The sequence below is a fragment of the Taurulus bubalis genome, assembly GCF_910589615.1.
Source record: "Taurulus bubalis genome assembly, chromosome: 10".
Taxonomy (NCBI): Eukaryota; Metazoa; Chordata; class Actinopteri; order Perciformes; family Cottidae; genus Taurulus; species Taurulus bubalis.
The window spans coordinates 2812110-2829201 of record NC_136598.1 but is presented as its reverse complement, the minus strand read 5'-3'; the positions used below and the strand labels follow the sequence as shown (position 1 = coordinate 2829201).

General features: G+C 41.7%; 1 protein-coding gene across 1 annotated transcript; it reads left to right on the top strand.

The window, feature by feature from the left end:
• Positions 1–1304: 1304 nt before the first annotated feature.
• Positions 1305–15985, top strand: tbx4 (T-box transcription factor 4; the record flags this gene model as incomplete). The annotated part of the gene is made up of 8 exons (XM_079224396.1): positions 1305–1448; positions 1791–1885; positions 7099–7218; positions 8513–8660; positions 14205–14357; positions 14677–14765; positions 14982–15217; positions 15330–15985. 8 exons carry the CDS (start codon positions 1305–1307, stop codon positions 15983–15985), a joined length of 1641 nt encoding a protein of 546 aa, XP_079080522.1.
• Positions 15986–17092: the final 1107 nt, after the last annotated feature.

Below are 17092 nucleotides of genomic sequence, written 5' to 3'. Positions count from 1 at the left end.
TTAAATCATTTTACACATATCATTGTTTCAGATTCTTTCTCCAACTCCCTACACTCATATTTTGAGTGTAATACATTTTCAAAAAAATAGATAAAACGCACAAAGTTTAAGACATTTTAAAGTTAAAGATTTGACTGAAAGCATTATTATCATTATTATAAAACATGTTCAAAATAGTATGATTTGTATTATATTGTCCACAATCGTGGGGGGAAATTGTGACCTATTTCAAAACGTGGTCTTCGATCCTACATCCCATAATAAAAGCCTCTAAATGCCACTCGGCTCAAGTGAACCTGATCAGCCGGTTTCCCTCCGTCAGACTTTCTTACCAACAGCAGCAACTGTGTCTGGACATCCAATCCAAACAAATGACCTTGTTTCTCCTGAAGAAATGAACATTCTTGTGTTACAAACATATGTGAAGCAGCGGAGACGAGAGGAAAACATTTTGCTGATTTTATGTCCACGTTTGACTCTCAAAGAGCATTTTTTTTATTATTCAGCTCAGCTTATGAATGCAATTCAAGTAAAACCAAAACATCTGACTTATAGTGACATATTTATTTACATCAGAACACCTCAGCAGCAGACATTCCTAGAGCAACTACAATCAAATATTAGATATTTCAATTAAAAACCTATTGAAAAAGTGTGAAATTATGTCCAACATCTGGTGGAGTGCAACATTAACATTTCCCCTCTATATTACTCACAGTTACATTAAACAGAGGATGCAATGCAACTTTTCATAGCTTTCAAATAATAAATAAATAAATAAAAGTCTGTTAATGAAGCAGAATTAAGAGCTGGTTTCTAGATTTACTATCACCGAGCAGGAAATGTGTTAATGATAAAACATTGAATGATGTCAGTAAAAATACAAAGAAAGCATCAAAATTCGATTTGTCACATGATGTTGACTTCACAAGTCAACATCATAATCCCGTTCAACCCTGCTGATGCCATGCGTTTCAGGAAAATATTTGTTATCTTTATTTCATGAGAGTTACATAATTTATCATTTTGGCTGTATTCCCCATAAAAACAAAAATGAATGTACAGTAGTATTTGGTAAGATAGAGTCTAATAGCTAATGCTTCCTCTCCTGGCCCGGGGCCAACAGCCCTCACTCTTGGGCAGAGGGCAGTGCAGCAGCATAGTGTAGAGCCATGCGACTGTGTGTGTGAGCTGAACCTGGCAGTGACTAATGGGGCAGCGCTACAGTGTCTGTGATCGTGGACATTATATCTCTGCTCTCGCAGAGAACTCTGACAGCTGAGTATGTTTCTGATCCTGCAGAGATGCTGCAGGAGAAGCTTTCAGCGGTGACGGATGAATGCATGAGCCGGGTCCAGTCCAGCGGGGAGACGGATCTCCTTCCAGACCAGTCCCGACTGGGCCTCTCCACAGCTCCCAGCGTTCCCAGCTCCAGTGAGCCCGACCAGGTACACACAGAGACCCTGCAGCTCATGGGCAGAGCGAAGGTTCTCCAGATAGTTGGAACTTAATTAATGTGGGAACATCTGTTTAGAATAAATGGTGCATCATACCAACCTGAACAGCTCTTTTAATGAATCCTTTCAAGGTGTCAAAACAATTGAAATACTTCAATCGATTAGTTGCAGTAAAAAGATGGCGTGGATATTAAATGTGACATGTAGAGCACATGGATGCATACGTTGCTCTGTAGTGTATTTATATGCAGCGATCCTTTAGTGGACACTCGGTGCATCATTTCTTCAGGTTGTGGTGACGACATTGGGTTTGTGATCTCCGCTCTCTTGCAGAACATTGAGAACATTAAGGTGGCTCTTCACGAGAGGGAGCTGTGGAAGAAGTTCCATGAGGCCGGCACGGAGATGATCATCACTAAAGCAGGCAGGTCCGTACAGCAGCACACACCCATCAGTCACATGCAGAGACCCAACGATGGGAAAACCATTAGTTATGAGAAAAAACATGTTTCTAATGCACCCCCAAAATGAATGTACTAGATTACATCCAAATGTATATGTGCTTTTCTATTAATTCCATTGTTAGAAATTACTTTACCAATCAGAAGTATCCAGATCTTTCACATTAGTAAAAACTGTGAACATCCTGCATTTATATAGTATTATAAGTATTCTTCCTTTATCTATTTCATATTTATGTTTTCATTGTTGATGTTAACATGTTAATGATTTAAGTAATTTACTGTGTAGTTTAATTACTGGTCATATTAATTAGTACAATGCATATCTTGATGATCAAGATGATCACATGTTTAGTATGTATTGAAATGCAAAGTGTGCCACGCTCATCATGCACGCACACACACACACACACACACACACACACACACACACACACACACTCTCTGATGGCTCGACCTTCGGGTGCAGTTTGGGGTTCAGTGTTTGACCCTTTGACATGTGGACTGAAGGAGCCGAGGACCGAACTACCGATGTTACGAGTTACATTATTGTATCAAAAGCTGCTCATATTCTTCATAATTTTGCAAAGAAAATTGCAAAGAAAATGATATTTAAGTCGATTTATGACACAAAATGAGTGTCATACCTTTCTGTGGTGACATATAGCAGTCATAACTTTGTCCTACAGAGAGAGACAGACGGTTCCTGCAGCAGTGACGACATAATTGAAAACACAAATGACTGCTCGGCTTGTTGGATTTAATGCGACCTGAGGATTAGATAGTGAGGCCTTTAGACATTAACCAGAGAATGAGTACATTCTCCGCCTCTCATTCCTCATGGGATGCTTTTTTTTCCAGTAAAAAAATGTAAAAGGTCACCACACTTTTTTCTTAATGCCGCATAACCATAAGAGATGGGCTTTCCCTTGTCCAGCTGATGAAGTGGGCTCTGAAGCCTTAAAGCCCTTTGAAGGGCTGTGCAGTGGGTTAGCTGCAGCTGTGCTGGGAAGCCTGTCTGGGTTTACCTCCATACTGCTGGAGGTCACACAAATATCAACGCCCGGCTGAAATATTCAAGTATGTTTTGAATAGTCCATTTGAGCTATGTTATCGTGGCAGAACACAATTGGTCAATTGGAAATGTGAATGTTGTCGTCACCCACACAGGGCATTCAATCTGACATTTGAGCAGATCATTCTGTCAATCATAGCATGTATATATATATATATATATATATATATATATATATATATATATATATAGATTGGTAAATATATATATATATATGAAGACTTCCTAATTTCTTTCAGTGAAGTGATTAATTGCACCAAAAATGCATTCGCAATGCAATTACCACTGCACTGCAAATACATTTCAGTCTGCTATCACCCATATTTACCCATTGTTAATTCTAAGCTATTACCTGGTTAAAACGTAGTAGTATTACTTAATTATTAACTCTTTATTATTATTACTTTGACCATATTATCATCGAGCTGCAAAGTAAAGTATTATTATAATCATTTTGGAGCGTTTACCCTTTATGTTGTAACCTCTGAGGGGTCTTGACCCAAAAGGGTTAGAGAACATGGTGAAACTGAGCAGCTGTTTAGAAACGGTCCGCTCTCTGGTCCCGTGGTCCTTACATCCCACTGACAGCTCTGCTGCCATGACAACCTGTTACAAGGTTGTCATGGCAGCAAACAAACAACGTCACACATCCTCAGCGATTCACCGTCATGACACAGCAGCTCCGTCACAGGTCCCAGCTACTGGGACACACTCTGGTTCAGGAAAAAAAACACTTCACCAAGGGGCCCCTAATGAAAGAGCATGAAACAGCTATAGATTTGTTATGTTTTACAGGTATGAAAAACATTTTACAGTTACTTTTCTAACTCATTGTACCCCCAAATAACGTACAAAAGGCCCACAAAGTACTTACAGAATATGCAACTCAACTGTAAACTAATTACTGTGTACTTCCACTTCAGAGGAAACCATTGTACTAATACCATAACCTGACTGGATACGTAAGATTCAGATTTGACAAAAATATAACAATGCATTGTTACTCCAACGTCAGGTAAATATAAGTACACTGATAAGGCTTCTCCTTCACTCGTGGATGTCGTAACGTTATCCAGCGTCCGTGTAGCGATAGCAGGCTGCCGCCAGCATTCAGCAGCAAGGCTGTGCCTGCGATGATGTGTCCATGTGTTTAGTACATATATATATATATATATATATATATATATATATATATATATACACATATATATATATTTTAAAACATGCAGAACTGGGAACTGCATATGAAACCGTTAAGTAGCTCATAACAATCCAAGATGATTCTACTTGAATCTGTCATGGAGAAATAAAAGTCTTGACAGCACGTGATGTGAGATCACCACCAAGAGATGAAGACTTCCTTTTAGGGGTTACAATGTTTAAGATTTGTTCATTTGTATACATCAATTGTACATTTTTGTCAAAGTTTCAGTGCATAAAAGACAAAGTGCCATTCATGTTGACTACATTTTGATATATTTTTTTTAAATGAACAAATAAAAACATCAGAATAGGGAATAAACATAGAAATCACTAAATTAAAAACCCCGTTAAATACATAGGTTATGATGCAGCTAGCATTACGCTTACCGGGTTGCCATAGTAACACACAGTGGTCAGAAGTACAAAGTGTCAGAGCGAGAAATGGAGAAAATTGTGTATGATTGCAGATACCAATATTATTATAAAAAAATATTGTACTATATATAAATGATTACATTTCAGGTTGTGTAAATACATGTGAGGTTATGAAACAATGTTTTACACTGGGCGCTGGAACCTATTTTAACATCATATTTATGAAACGTAGTGCCATGAAGAAAAACAAATAATAGAGGGGCGTCCCGGTTAAAAAGGGCTCGTAACGTGTGAGTGGTCCCGTCAGAGGACAGATGCAGAGCGGCCAGGCCGTCATGCGGGGGATCCCACATCTCCCCGACACTCTGAGATGAAACTGTCTCGGGCCGCTCCCATGCAGCCCCTCTCTGAGACCGGTGGACTTGTTATTGTGAGTGTCATTGTGCGCCGTAATCCTCCTCTTCAAAGCCCCGGTGCAGCTCTTCCCTCACTCTCCCTCTCTGTACACAGCCCGTCAAGAGAGCAGCGGCGGGTTGATAAGAGGAACCCGGCACCCACAATGGGCCGGGTCTACACGGTTGTGGCGCTTCATCATCCCCCCCCCAAACTCCCAACACTCCTTTTGATCTTGCCGTGGTACTGGAGATTCCCAGAGAGGGAATGGATCACTGGAGGGCCTAAACATGTGGGATTGTTAAGAGAAACAGCTGGCTGGGCACAGAAACACACACACACGCCCTGACACTGATATCATACACACACTCTCCGCCTTCCATTTCTCATGCTCCTCTTAAACTCACTCACTTAGTCACACTGTCGTGTGTGTATATGCATACCTTCATGTCGACTGCCTATGAAAAGCAGTTGACTAGAGTTGCAATACCTTGATTTAAATTATTATTTTAATAGACGTAGCAGATATGCAACACCAATATTTACCTTTTTTTTTTTTTAAAACATGGTCAAATTGGAGGAAGCTTAGCTAAGTGGATGGATAATCCTGACAACAAAAACTACCTGAGAGACACCTATAGTTTAAAAACTATGTTGATTAATGTCGTGGGCTGATATAAAAAAAAGAAAAAAGAAGAAGCGTCATCATCCCTCCAGTTATCCATTTGATTCTGGATCCAAGCGTAGTTCATAATATCTCTACCAAGGCTCTACTTGTAAACGCTTGTGGTGCGCCAGGTTCGTCTGCCCGGCTGAAGCTGACAGCTGAAGAGTGAGTTATGGCCATATCACACAATGTGTTGACACTTGACACAGGCCTCCTGCTCTATCTGTGGTATGAGTGGAGCCAGAGATGAGAAGAGGTCTGCTTTGAATGTTCCTCTGAGATTAACCTGTCTTTCAGTGAGGATGATACGGGACTGATCTCTCCTACTGATTGGATTTGAAGCTTGGGAGAGAGATTTAAATTACCTGCCCTCAATCCCCCTCCCCTCTCTCTCTTAGTGAGCGAGTATTTACAGTAACATGATCAGATGGTGTGAGGCACTATGATCCTTTTGAAGAAGAGCATTTACACCGATCGGAACAGCAAGTATGTATATAGGGTTTTTGATGCTCCACCATTTTCCCAGAAAGCATGCAAAGCCTTTCATGAGGGTGTCCTCCGATGTTTAAACTCATTGCCAAGGGCACCTCTGACGGATAAACTGCAGGCCTTTCTGACCGTAGCCTCTTGTGCAATGACGAGTCGGCTATCTAAACTATTGTCCGATCTCGGGTGCCATTAAAAACCACTTAGGACTTTATAAGGGGCGCTGAGCCCTTTGCGAAATTTCCTTTGGCGTAGATGGGATGAAAAAGTTTTGGTTCCCAGAAGAGGTCAGGAAAGGTAGCTCCCTTCATGTGTTTTATGGCTTTGAGTGCTATATTAACATATTCTGTCTTGTAGTCTGGAGGCATTTAAAAGATGAAAGATATAGAGCGTGTTCCCATATTTTTTATGGCCTCTCAGTTTCACAAGTATGAGAGGATTTTAGTCTCCACCAAGTAAATGCCTGCAAGGAAACAAATCATTACCAGGTCAGAAATTATGAGATTCTGACAGTGAGGACAACATCAGGAAAATGATCCTCGAAGGCTTTATTCCATCATGTATTAGGTGGGGTTATTTCTAGTCAATCTGATTTGAGGTTTTAAAGGCAGCTTCCCATCCTACTCTTCCCAAACTCATCTCAATCCCTGAACATCATCAGTCAGCGAGCAAATCCGATCTTCATCTGCACATCAGTGAGAATACAACGATTGTTGCCGAATGCATCGTACGGTCTTTTGGGGAAAGCAGTTTTTTATTAGTCCCCTAAATTGTTTGCATATCAATAGGATTTTTTTTCTTTTTTTTTATGGAAACTCACAATCATGTATCCACATTTAGATCAAATCCTTTTGAAAGTTTCCAACCACACTTATTTAGGAATAAGAATTTAGTCAATGAAAAAGTCAAAATCAAATTTTGCCTTCATCTGAAAGTCAAATAAGAGCATTTCTGACACTATTCCTTGACATTTTTCAACAGAAGGATGTTCCCCAGCTACAAGGTTAAAGTAACTGGGATGAACCCCAAAACCAAATACATCCTACTGATTGACGTTGTTCCAGCTGATGACCATCGCTACAAGTTCTGTGATAACAAGTGGTAAGTTTCCAGATGCAAAGCCATTACTGACTGAAGGTTGCCCCATGGCCGACCAGCCTTTCACAGCAGCATATCTGATTGTAGCTTCTTGTATAACAAATGCTTAGGCCTTGAAACCTTGAGCTTCCATGTTGCTAATAATATCATGTGTTCTACCAGCTGAGACATGCCATGCGTTAATACCTACAGTAATGATGTGGCACTCATATGTTGGGCAGTTTTAAGTCAAATCTAGTTTTTTAACACCCTTTTTTGTTTTGTATTGATATTTTGTAAAAGAAGGACCCAACTGCTAATGTTTGCTTGCACTGGGGCCCCATACCAGGTTAATCCGGCCCTGAACACAGTCCTTAGTGCGTCACTTAGCTTGTCTGCAAATGCCAAACATGACACCAATGGTCTGCTCCCTTCTTCACTCCATGAGATAGAGGGATGGAGAGTCATAATGTGTACTTGCTGCTACAGTCACTTGGTCACCATCATTCTCTCCATTCACCAACAATGCAGAGCAGTTACTAAAATCCTCAGCAATCACACATAATCACCAAAGAAAAAAACTACTTTTCATAAGAGACACAGCTGCCACACAAAATTATAGTAAATCTAGACTTCCAATGTATTTTTTATTTCTAATTCTAATTGCAGTTATTGTAAAAGAGCAGATCATCTAAGCCTGGCATAGTTTGATAGATACGTCTTACTACACATCATCACTGGCTACAGTCTACACTAGACAAAGAGAAAAAGCAGCTGGACCAAACTCAGTATTTCTCAAATTGACCCTGAACCCGGAGGCAGTGACATTGCAGCCATCCATTCATCAGTATGCCATTAGAACTGGCACTCCCTCTTTCTATATGTTGACAAAAGGTTTTGCATGGAAAAGCTGAAATGAAATGCAAAAGACTTCATTTTACAGCCATTTGTTTCTGATCTTGTGGCGTGGCCTGCAGATGGGGGGTTCTGGTGTTCCTCAGCGACACCTTGGAGAAGCATAATTAGTAATGATGTATTAGCAGAGACCACCTCCTTCAAGTCAAAGGGATTAAACACTGTGAGGGTTGAGAGCAGTAGTGTTGTACGCCTCTTTATGGCTACGTTATGGTAAAGGAGACGTGATTCATGTGGTGACAGGGACACATATGTTTAGTGAGCTATGTTAGATTAACCAAGATGTATTCTTTAAATGTTGAATAGCATTAGCTCTTGTAAACAGCTGGAGGCAACTTTATACACGTTTTTTCTTCTTCTCTTATCACAGTTTGCTTCTGCACGTTTCTCCATCTGTTTTCAGGATGGTGGCTGGCAAAGCCGAGCCAGCAATGCCAGGCAGACTCTATGTGCACCCGGACTCCCCGGCCACAGGAGCTCACTGGATGAGGCAACTGGTGTCGTTTCAGAAGCTCAAGCTAACAAACAATCACCTGGACCCTTTTGGGCATGTGAGTACCTGCAACGTATATATTAGTGCTTCAAGACCTATTCAAAATAAAATAAGGGTTAATGTTATTACTAGTGATGGCGAGATGAAGCTTCCTGAAGCTTTCCATCCAAATGGTTCGCTCATGGGCCGAAGCTTCATGGGGCTTCATCTGCTCTACTGCGCCACAAGTGGACAATACATGTAAAACAGGCAGAGTGATCATAACAACACCATGGCTTTTGTTTGTGAAGCTTTAAATTGAAATAATGATGTTTGTGACGCCAATACATCGATTATTAATGTATTAATATTGTGTCTATCTTTATGATATAATAAAAGTGAAATTGGAAACAAATTGGGGCAAGGGTTGTGATGTGACTGTGGGTCAGTGGTTAGAATACCTGTCCTTCAGTCCGAGGCTCCGTGGTTCGAGCCTCGGCTCTGCTAGTCCGTGTTGATCTCTCCATTTTATTCATTTTTATAAAAATAAGAACTTTTCCACAGTGCTGGGCTTTTTGAGACTATTTCGCCTGCTTTATAAAATACCCTTTCACAGATGAAGCTGGGTACAGAGAGGAAGGGGGAATCCATTGAGTTTCGCTGCCCCTTATATTTCACATCGCACGACAAACCCACAAACCATTTTCTGAATCAGTCACGTGGTACGGCCGGCTTGCGAGGCTTCGAACGTCACCACATACGTCATCGACGCAAGCCTCGATACGCGCTTCACCAAAATCTACCTGGATTACTCGACACGCGCATCGAAGCCTCGACACGAAAGGACACATCACTAGTTATTACAAAATTGACTGGATTGTTCCAATAGTTAATGACAACATTTTCCCCACCAATTTAATTGCTAAGATCTGAGAACACGGCAACATTTCTTAACATAATTATACAACAGTGGTGTGGGTCAGAGATAGAGCGGGCCGTCTTCCAATCAGATGGTCAACTGTTTAAAGCTCCAGTCCATGGACAAGCCAAATTGCCCCCGTAGGCTGTGTATGTGTGGGGTATGAATGAGTTAGGATCCTGCCATCAGTGTATAAATGGGTGAATTGCATTTAGTGTTAAGTACAAGTCCATTTATTATGAATTGTATTCCAACAGCACCGACATTTATCTCTGAACCACTCAAATTTGTACTAATTAAATATGTAGAGATATGTCACTGTATAAGTCAAGTGTTTAACCTGCTGGTAATACTACATGGAAAAGTTATGGGTTCACCAAAGTCAGGAGGATTAATCCTCTGGTCAAGATGGATATTGGTACCAAATTGCAGAGCAATCCCTCCAATGGTGGTTGAGATCTTTCAGTCTGGACCAAAGTAGTGGACCGAGCTGAAGGCCAACATTCCTCGTGCTAGTGTGGCTAAAAACAATAAATATACCAGAGCAAATCAAGTCCTATTCAAGATGAAGGTCTTTTCAAGAGTGTTGATGATCTGCCTGTAAAATACAGTGAAACAACAGGCCTGATAATCAAACATAACGCAGTTAACAGGGTGAAACAGGTGAAATCGAGCTAGCAGCAATTTCTGTCTGGAATACACCTCCAACACTCCAATATATTGCTGAAATTTCATAACTGGAGGAAACTCTGTTCAGCCAAAAATCCCACCTAATATGAGAAGAAACATTCAGCTGGTAAGAACATTTGATATGATACATGTGCAAACTGCAATAAGGTATCGGTATTTTTCACCGGCAGATTTCTGAAAGGAAGCATGAAAGAAAGTGAGGAGGCAGCGTAGTGAGGTGAAAAGTATGACTGTGGCAGCGCTCCCCAGGGGGATTCTGGGATAGCTTGTCTGAAGCCATCCCATCAATGGGCGGGCTCATTAGGTTCATAACCTCTCAGATCCGTGGCGGGGCCTGCTGTCAGATCGAGTTGAGTGCCTGGCCAGTGATAAGGGCGAGTAATGAGGACAGAGCGAGTTTGAAGCCAGGCAGAGCCCGGATGACGCCAGGATCGGGAGGTGTGTCGCAGGGCAGGGCTTCTCTCTGTGGAGGGAAGGAACTCCCATTCACTACTAATTATGCACATTGCTGAGTGTGGGAAAAAAGACAAATTCAACTGTAATTCATAAAATAATACTTATTGTGCTTCAAGAAGTCATCACAAGCACATATCCGTATCAGGGATATTAAGGAATATGAAAGCAAATACCTTCTTTAGCTCTCCACTGATCTGAGGAAGGCTTCCCTGATCACTACCCTCAGACAGTCACTCAGGAGTCTCCAGTATCACCTCAAACAACAGCCAGACAGCAGAGCAGGCAAAGGTCAACAGAGAGCCTCTGGTGAACCAGCCAATAGCTTATCTGTGTCTCTCCGGCCGGCCTCAGCAACAGGAGCATGTGAGCGCGGGGCTATTCAGTGTTCAACCTGAGCCTAGCTCCCTGTGCCCTGGTCAACCTTTGCCTCCCTTTGAGAGAACCCTGGAGGACAGGGCTCCTTGGGAGAGTGTCTAGCGGAGGAGGAGGGGAGCCGAAGTGCAGGGCTTGATGCTCATCAGCCCTGACAGAGCTGGACTAGTGATGACCCTGCCTTACTGTTGCTAACACTTCACCGGGCACAGCAGTCGGCTGCGGTGAGCGGACTGATGCGAGTGAGCTGACCTGCAGCCACCCAATCAACCTAAACACCGTGCACGCTCAGCACATGCTACCTGCTATACTAACACACAACACATTTAGATTCCAGATCAGGTGCGATGGAGATGAAAAAATGCATCGAACCAATCCAATCAAACAACTTTCCACACAAAAGACTCGGTTTCAATGGGGAATTCAGCAGGGAATGGATGGTGGCAACAGGCGTGGTATACAATACAATGCTAACAATAACATCAAAGAAAGCCATAAACACGCTCATTTCAAATAGTTTGACGTTATGGCATGGTTAAGGTGTGTCAGACGGGTAGTGAACTGGCCAGTTAGGAATTGTCTTGGATGTCCCTATTCCAAAAATAGTTCATGTGAACCGGAAGTTGTTCAGCTTCCAATACAATTCCCACAATGCATTGTAAAAAGCAGTGTGTATAGACAAGGTGCAGTGTTCACCATCACCGATGTCAAAAGTGACACGCGGCAATGGAGGCCCGCTGTTGAGTCACTTCATCTGTGTCTTGGCTAGAAAGTTGCTCTCCGCCATCTTTGTGTACACTATACTTAACTATTAAATAGATTCTCGTGGCAGACATTTTCAAATGTCATATCACGAAAAGAAAAGGGACAATTATTATAGAAAATTACATTCTCATACAACCAAATTTATATTTTCGAGGGAAATGGATTTTCTCCCCAAGTCTCAAATCAAAGTCTGCGTAACTCTGCATGGGGAGGATATTGTGGTGGATGGGTGAGTCAAACAAACACAGGACTTTCACCCAGAGGACCACAGTTTGTGTGCAGTGTAAAAGTCAATGTTGACTTATTTTTAATTTATGTCAGTAGAGTGTGGGGAGAGTGGTCGTCCTGAAACCACAAGGTAGCCGGTTCGATCTCTGGTCCACCCATAGTTTGCATGTTGAAGCGTCCTTGAGCAAGACACTGAACCCCTAGTTGCTCCCCGCTGCTCCTAAATTGCTAAGGATGGGTTAAATCAGTGGTTCTCAAACTTTTTCTGTCAGGCCCCACTTTGGAGGAAGAAAAATGTTCCGGCCCCACCGCCCCAACAAAATTGTAACAAAATGGTCCAACTTTTTGTGACTCCTCCCTCCTTGCTTTTTCAAATAATAGAATAATGAAAATTGCAATCCCTTTCAACTAAACCAGATTGCTCCATCAGACAATAACTAATAACATGTGCAATCACTTTGTTAGAAAATTGCAAATAAAGTTCTATGTGTGCAAAAAATAACTAATATTTGGCAAAACAAATACTTATTATGGCTGCAAATAACTTGTTTTGCACTGAATATATTTTCAAGATAATAACAATAACGTTCAACCTGTGCAAAACAAAATTATTCTACAAATATTTTTAAAACAGGTTTGTAGATTTGATATGGCCACTCTCTATTCATTGAGCTTAGATGTATATTCTGTTTTGAGAGACGCAACAGCAGAAAAGACCTCACAGAGATCTCACGGAGGCTTTTAGCAGTCGCGTCGTGCAATCGTAACCTGTTAACGGCGTAACGTAAACATTTACATGAAAGTACAGGCATTTCTCCATGTATTTATTAATGACGTTTTATGTCCGTGTACTTTGTACTTTTGTACTATGTAAAGTTATCATGTTCATGGAGAGTGGTCGTCCTAAAAACACAAGGTAGCGGTTCATCCCTGTTCTCCATAGTTTCATGTTGCAGTGTCCTTGAGCAAGACACTGAAGCCCCAGAGCTTCACAGCAGCTCACTGCTCCTGAAGTACTAAGGATGGGTAAAATGCAGAGAATAATTTCCCCACTGTGGAATTAATAAAGGATTATATATATATATATTTTTTTTTAAATATATTTAAAAAAAACAGCATCACCCCCTGCGCCCCACTAGAGGGTCGCGCCCCACAGTTTGAGAACCACTGGGTTAAATGCAGAGAGAAAATTTCATGTATGTATGTATGTAATATGACGACGAGTTTACTTCAATAACGTAACAAATATACTTATTATAAGCCAACCATGATGTGTTACTAAACCTAACCAAGACGTTTTGTTTCAATTGACATTGTTAATCACATGTTTTAAACTGCGACCGTAATCTGAGAGAAAATGTGTTTCCCTCAAAACGTCATTGAGAACGCAGTTAAGTTTGAGACAGAGTTGTGCTTGTTTACTCGGGCGGCTTATCGGGTCACTCAAATAGAATTGGGCCATCATCATTGTTATTAATTTCACCTGTGCTTGATCTGCTAAAACAAGTTAAAACTGAACACTAAACACTAGGACAACTAATATAAGTAATTATGTGTCACGGTGAGGCCAAAATCAAAAAGTACTTTGACTAATAAAGGATTATCTTATCTTTACTTAGTCACAAAAACAAATACAAAAAAGGGCAGGCAGGGAGTCCGGAGTCAAAGACAGGCAGGGTCAGAACAGACAGATGAGGGATAGCAACTAGGAATAACGCTGGAGCGCTCGGCTGTAACACACAAGACAATCTGGCGGGGACAAGGGAAAGCAAGGAGTATATATAAGTATATATAAGAGAAGGCTTGAACAATCAGGAGACACGGGGGACACACACATACACATAGAACCCACAGGTGTTACACTATGGGATATTGTGCAGTTCATTTTTAATGACCTTTACACTGTGCATAGCCTCTAACTTCAAGGGAAATGTGTTGATGAATTGTCATCATTATCATGAGCTTCAAAGTTATGATCCTCTCTTGTTGTCATTACACCGTTAGTGCATCAGTGATTGTAACACTTCAACTGTGGAATGTAGAGTTGATTTACGCTTTAAGCCGTTAACATTGTCATTTTCTTTGCAAGCTAGAGGTGAAAAACAACTGTGTACTACCCCATAGTGGCTGTTCATATGCCATTGCTATAAGAAGTTCAGAATGAATTGTGTTCCCCTCTATTCCCCTCCCCAGATCATCCTGAACTCTATGCACAAGTACCAGCCCAGACTACACATAGTCAAAGCCGACGAAAACAACGCCTTCGGATCCAAGAACACTGCCTACTGTACTCATGCCTTTCATGAGACAGCCTTCATCTCTGTCACCTCTTATCAAAACCACAAGGTAAAGAAACTATGAAATACAATTAATGCAATATTCCTGGTTTTATAAATACAAAAGTAACATTTGTATGGATGAAAAGGGATTACACTCAATCATTTGTCTAAGGTGAATCATGTTTACACAAGTATGAGAGTTTGAATGGTAGTACATGTTTCTCAGTGTAGATTTCTTAAATCTAACTTTTAAAGTGTTTATAGGGGTGCATGGTTGGTGCCAGCTGTCCTGTTCCCACAGCAAAGAAACTTCCTGTCGTTGCTTCAGCTATGATGTGGTTGATACCAAATAGAATGAAATCTTAAATTCAATATAATTTCCCTAGATCACTCAGCTAAAGATAGAAAACAACCCATTTGCCAAAGGATTCCGGGGTAGTGAAGAAGGAGATCTACGCGTTTCAAGACTACAGGGGTATGTTTACACAAAAAGGAACCAGGAAAAATAAGACCGGTCCTGGAGGACCATTTAGCACACTGGAAGTATCTCATAAACATCAGCTCTTCAGGAGATTCTTTTTGTGTTTGGATTTAAAAAAAAAGTCACCTTGCCTCCTTGAAGGACTGTTGAGTGGAATTGAAGGCATGGCAGACTGATTCCTTTTCTCTTCTGTTGCTGCTTGTTGTACAGGAAAGATTATCCAATGATTTCAAAGAACATGGTTCGCCAGAGGCTCATCTCCTCACATAGCCACCTAGCAGGGAAGCTCGGAGCAGGAGTTCTCACAGGGCACCCTCAAGTCTTGTCCTCCTATCAGTACGAGACTGGGGTTCCTTTGTTGAACTCTGACCCCCAAGATCCGATCTCAAACCACTTCCCTCAGAGCAGAGATCCCGGCCTTCTGTACCACTGCTTCAAACACAGAGGTATGTTCTTCGCTGTTGTTCTTTTAGCTACTGTACAGAATCAGACGTGCCTATTAAGTACTCCCTGGTTTCAAAATAAAATATTATTGTTGTTCACTGTATCCATTTGCAGATAATGCCCGACACCTAGAGCTTGGATGTAAGCGGCCATATCTGGAGTCATCATCTGTGGTCTCAGAGGAGCATTACTTTCGTTCAGCTACCTCTTATGAGTCGCCCTTGATGTCTCATCCGTACTGCACTGAGGCGATCACCTCTAGAGAGGCTTGTATGTACGGTAGTATTGAGACAGAGTCTGGATCAGGGGCAGTGGACACAGATGACCTGACCAATTCCTCTTCAATAAATTGCAACATGTGGGCTACAATGCAGCCCTACCCTCGCTATAGCGTGGAGGCTGTCCCATACCAGCCCTTCACTGCTCACTTCACCAACGCTGCCACGGTCACGCCGGTTGTACCGCACCCCACATCCTCCATGGCACCTCGACCACAGGCTGACTTGGGTGTCTACAACTCGGCTACGGTTCAGAGAGGTCTGCCTGTTATGCCTCCTTCATCTTCCTCTTCATCCTGCGCTCCAGCTGTTTCCGGATCCAGAGAAAGGTCAGGCCATCCACCTCTGTACCACAAGAAACCAGGGTCCCCACTCCGGCCTCACAGAGATTTCTCAGCCTATCCCACACAAGGCACTATATCAATCCGGGATCCATCCTATCAGTACCAAGTGGGGCTGAGTAGCGCTGGGACTCACTGGACTGACGGCTAACATGGACCACTAGAGGAACCAGTTTTGTCCAATGTACAAGTTTGAAATTAATGTGGGCTGCTGGTGCCAATCAATGATAATGAACCACAGCCATGCTCATCGCCAAAGCCATTTATATCCATGAATTCTCCATGAGGCACTATTGCATACAACACTGTGCGGTGAACAGTGGCCAGATAGTACAGATAGGGTGGGTTTTCAACACTACAATGCAAAGTGCAGGTTTGAGCAGCACTTCCAAGTCTATCAGAGGGAGACACACAGTCTGACAGTAACGTGCTAACAACAACTATCCAAGAAAGGCTAGCTACCTAACCTGAAGTAGAAATTAGGATCATTTTTCAGACAATACCACAGATAAGAGAAAATCAACGATTGGTGTGATGCCCTCGAGGAGAATGAGGCCTAGATGTGTACATCTAACTGAGCACTGATGGTTCTATCATGTCTTGTCGAGTACCACCTAGATACAGAATGTATCATGAACAAGGCTGACGTTATTCCATGTTTTTCTTATTGTCAACAAATCCAATGAGAAGTCCAGGAGGTGCTATATTTCCGTAACAACACGGCGTATGAGTGCAGCGCAGCCCTCACTAACCACATGCCCATTCCATTCAGCGCTTTGTGGGGGATGATGAGATCAGAGCCACAGCAACAAATAAGCAAATATCAACGCTCTATGTATTCTTCACCTGTGCATCAGTGTTGCTTAATGATATGGAAGATCAAAACATTGGTGGTTTGGGTATCTTCATGGCTTTTGTTGACAATAAGAAAAAGATACAAGGCCACGAGCCTTGTGAAGTAGGTGCAGCTCAGGTTGATGTCCAAAAGTCAAAAAGTTACCACACCTTAGAGTCCTAATTATTCATATGTGCCCAAATGAGATTTGCTACTCCTTAATGTGTAGGGTAAAAGTGCATTGAAGTCCAAGTGAGATTGATCATATCAGAATATAAAATGTATCTAAGAATCTAATACTCAAAGTTAAATGAGTCTTTTCCCATGATTTACATGCAGAGTAACAAAAGCAAGTTAAAGATGCACCAAAAGAACGTCCATCGTGAGAGTTGTTAGTGTAAAGGTCTTATTCAATTACCTTGT